Genomic DNA, 3,683 nt, shown 5'->3' with positions numbered 1-3,683 from the left:
TAGGAAAGCTGCCTCCATCCTCAAAGATCCCACCCACTCCCAGCACGGACTGTTCACCTCCCTACCCTCTGGCCGGAGGTTCAGAAGTGTGAAATGTAGGACCACTAGACTGAAAAACTCTTTCTTTCCCTCTGCCATCAGACTCCTAAACAGCTGAGGAGTTTATTACCAGGAAATATGTGATGTACTGTTTACATTCTGTTTGCACATGCATAATTGCACAATGACCCTGTTCAAATAAACACCTTGAACTTTGAAGGTTTGTTGCACTCTTTCAAATGTCTTGTCAGTGGTTCAAAATGCACAACTATCATACTAATTACTACAGATTTAATTATGAAAAGTGATGCAGATTAACCTATCACAAGGTCATAGGTCAGTAAGGATTACCTGGAGTGATACACTGACCTGGTCTTGACGGAGAACTGGACATTGGTGCGGAGAACCAGGGGTCCTTTCCCCTGAGGCATGGATGGCTGAGTCTCAACCACAAAAGAACTTCAAGACCCAGTTAAAAAAAATAATGTCAGTGAATTTCATAATGAAACCATAAAAACATCACTACAAGAGAGTGTGACAAACTTTGTCCTAAAAGTGAGACCTCTTGAGTAGGTGATTCAGAAGAGTTTCTGCTCTCCTCTGCAGCGCAGGTCTCTGGGCCTTTATAGGGTCGTTGTCGTAGGACACTTTTCCTACCAGCTCCTCCAGCTTACTAAGAAACTCCCGCACCTGGAACAGACTCACTGCCACACAGGTGAACCTACAAAACAACACGAAAAGAGCAAAAGAGATGATGTTCACACAGGTCTTACAAAATGAAAAACAACAAGTGAAGACCATAGTGGTGAAAGACTGGTGGTGGATTTGGAGCAGGCTCAAAATTCAACTATGAAACAGCTTCACAATTTCTTCTGACTCAAAAGTTTAAAAATTGAAATAATGGCTATGTGTTTTTTTTTACAGCTTAAAAAGTCATTTACAGAGGGATGACGGATAAACCGTAACCAGGTGGAGATGAACATACCACTTCTCTAGCTGATCCAGGCAAACATTGTCTGGTGCACCAATGCAGGCTTTTTGTTGCCTCCTCTGCCACTCCACCAGCTCCTTCTTCTCCAGTATGTTGATCAGGTCCTCAGTTCTGTCCAGGAGCTTATTTAGGTCTGACAGTGTGTTCTAAGGGGGTAATTGTTAAGAGAAAATTTTAAAAAAGAACACAACATAAATAAAAAAAGAGAAAAAGAATTGGACTAAGGAGATGGTGTTATTTAAACATATTAACAACTAGAGATGAAACTGTTACCAGTGTCACAGGAATCCATGGTAAAATTCTCGACAGTTAGTATTACCACATCAAATTTGAAATATCATTAAAACTGTGATTGATTACCACTAAAAGGTTAAATGCTGTCCAGGATCAACCAAAGTTAGCTAGAGGTTTTCAGATGGAAGTGCAGTATGCAACATGGGTTTGTATGGGTCAGTGAAAACATGGCAGAATGCAGTGACAGCCTGAGTGACAACACTTTTTCTGCATGTTCTGCAGAAAGCATGCTGCAAAAGGAGGCAACATTTGAAATCTTTTGATTCATCTGACCATCACCCTCTACTTTATAGTAAATGCAAGGTAAGGACTTTGGAACAGGGCAAGCAGCTTGTCATTAAGCTTTCAGCGTTACCTACTGTAGTCTTGTAAAAGACACTTCATGTTGTTCTGCTGCAGTATCCATCGTGTGTCTATTCGCTGACTGCACACAATAACACTTTATGTAGTGTAGTCACTCAACTAACACATTTTGTTCATTTAAAATCCAACAGCTGTCGACTTGGTTGAAAATATGCTCCTTACAATTACTTTCTGTGGCTGAGGACTCATTCGTTTTTATCTACTCAGATGCAACAGAGAAGATTCAAAATAAAAGTGTGTGTATGTGTGTCTATAAGAGAGAGGAAGAGAGCTATATTAATAATTTCACAAATAAAATAATAAATACATTTGCTATTCCCTTGTTTACAGAGTGGACATGCAGCAGGCAAACCCAGTACCCCACAAACCCACATTTGATACGTTTTTTAATGTCTACAGAAGGCTATGGCTGTTGGCTATGCTATTTTATTTAATGTTCATGCACACACAATGCATAGTAGTGCTAATAATTATTCCTGGTTTTCAGTAAAACATTAAATTAATGATTTCCATTAGTGTAAGTACTTTGTAACACATTTTAACAGTACCGTGATAATAATGATAACTATGATAATTTGGGTCACTATAATTATGATGTTACATTTCATACTATTACATCTCTGTTAACAACGCCATACCTTTCTGCACCCATCCAGTCTGTTGACAAGTAACTGAAGATCTCTCATCTGGTCTTTCTTCACTGCCTCATCTACCACAGCTGTATAACAGTTTCCACAGTGGGGTCACAGTTTCCGTATGAGACAGATCAAAACAAAAGAGAACATGTGGCTGTGATTCAGGCTACTCTATTACTCATCCTCAGTGTACACTACAAGAGCATGCAAGTGAAGCCAGAACTTTTTAATCTGCTTACCTTCCATCTGGTGGGTTTGGTATTTAAAATCAAATTCATCTTGCTGCTCCTCCAGACATAGTATTGCATGATCCATGCACTGTACCGTAAAAGTGCAGAGAAAAAAACATAATGGATGAACTGTAATATCCTTCATCTAGACAAGCATAACATAATTATAGAGATGGCCTTAATCTGTACCTGCACTTCATTCCTGAGGCCAGCCATTTTACGTTCAAGGTCCTGCTGGCTGCTCATTTCCATGGCTTCCTGCTCCACTTGCAAATACTGGACCTGAGATAAAAGACAGGCAGTAGTATAGAGAGTGGGAGTGTTTCAGATGTGATAATGGGTAATACTGTTAGGGATCAAAGAATAAATGTGAGAGAAGGTAGCAGTTTAAACAATGTTACTGTTTAGTGGAAAATCTTAGCTTTTAAGCCCACACACTGACTCCATTTTATATTCAGTACATGTGAGCCTTTCCAAATAACTGCAAATTGGTTTTTCAGACTAACTGGAAAGAGACAGAAACTGAATGGGAATTCATACTGAACATTTTAAACATACCCTTTGCATGCTGTTTTTTTAATGATCTACAGGGTGTGTGCAATCTATTATACTGTATGTGTCAGCAATCTAATTTAAGAGTTTTGAAAACCTTCTCAGCCAGATCAGCACTCTGCAGGATTTCCTTCTCTTTTTCCAAAAACCAATGGATGGTACTTGCCAAAGCACACGGGTCATCCAGGTACTTCTGTTAGGGCAGATAAGTCACACAGTTAAAATCAGTAACTTAAAATTACAATCGCAGCCATGAAACAAGTTATTGAGCCAGTGTTAGGGAGGATAACCAGAACAATTATAATGTTCTCTTGTGCACACTGGATATTTCCAAAATTCAAAACAAAGCTGTGACTTCATGGTGATTTTTTTTTCTTTTTATTTATTTATTTGTTTGTTGTAAACGGATGCAATAAATCCCATCCAGACAAACCTGAAAGTTCTGTTTATAGCGTCTAATGTTGTGCTGCAGTAAGAATGACTCCTCCTGGACAAAGCGACTGTGTTGGATATCCAGATTCTCAAGCAGGACCTGGAATAGCACCATGGCCAGGTTAATATCCCGTGCTGCTCTTTCCC

At 39.3% G+C, this 3,683-nt stretch overlaps 1 protein-coding gene across 1 annotated transcript in view; it reads right to left on the bottom strand.

The window, feature by feature from the left end:
* The window catches only part of stat2 (signal transducer and activator of transcription 2), a 13,619-nt gene that overhangs the window by 9,664 nt on the left and 272 nt on the right, over window positions 1-3,683 (bottom strand). The window contains exons 2-9 of the mRNA XM_020592848.1: window positions 3,538-3,683; window positions 3,202-3,297; window positions 2,742-2,834; window positions 2,562-2,640; window positions 2,326-2,405; window positions 1,025-1,176; window positions 602-760; window positions 409-498 (exon numbers count right to left, since the gene is read on the bottom strand). The exon at window positions 3,538-3,683 is cut by the window's right edge and continues 16 nt beyond it. Of these exons, the coding sequence (XP_020448504.1) occupies window positions 409-498; window positions 602-760; window positions 1,025-1,176; window positions 2,326-2,405; window positions 2,562-2,640; window positions 2,742-2,834; window positions 3,202-3,297; window positions 3,538-3,683 (895 nt within the window). The remainder of the gene's footprint in view (window positions 1-408; window positions 499-601; window positions 761-1,024; window positions 1,177-2,325; window positions 2,406-2,561; window positions 2,641-2,741; window positions 2,835-3,201; window positions 3,298-3,537) is intronic.

Source organism: Monopterus albus, unplaced genomic scaffold (genome assembly GCF_001952655.1).
Source record: "Monopterus albus unplaced genomic scaffold, M_albus_1.0 scaffold18.1, whole genome shotgun sequence".
Lineage (NCBI taxonomy): Eukaryota > Metazoa > Chordata > Actinopteri > Synbranchiformes > Synbranchidae > Monopterus > Monopterus albus.
The sequence above is the reverse complement of the archived record's forward strand: the minus strand, read 5'-3'. Positions and strand labels throughout refer to the sequence as shown.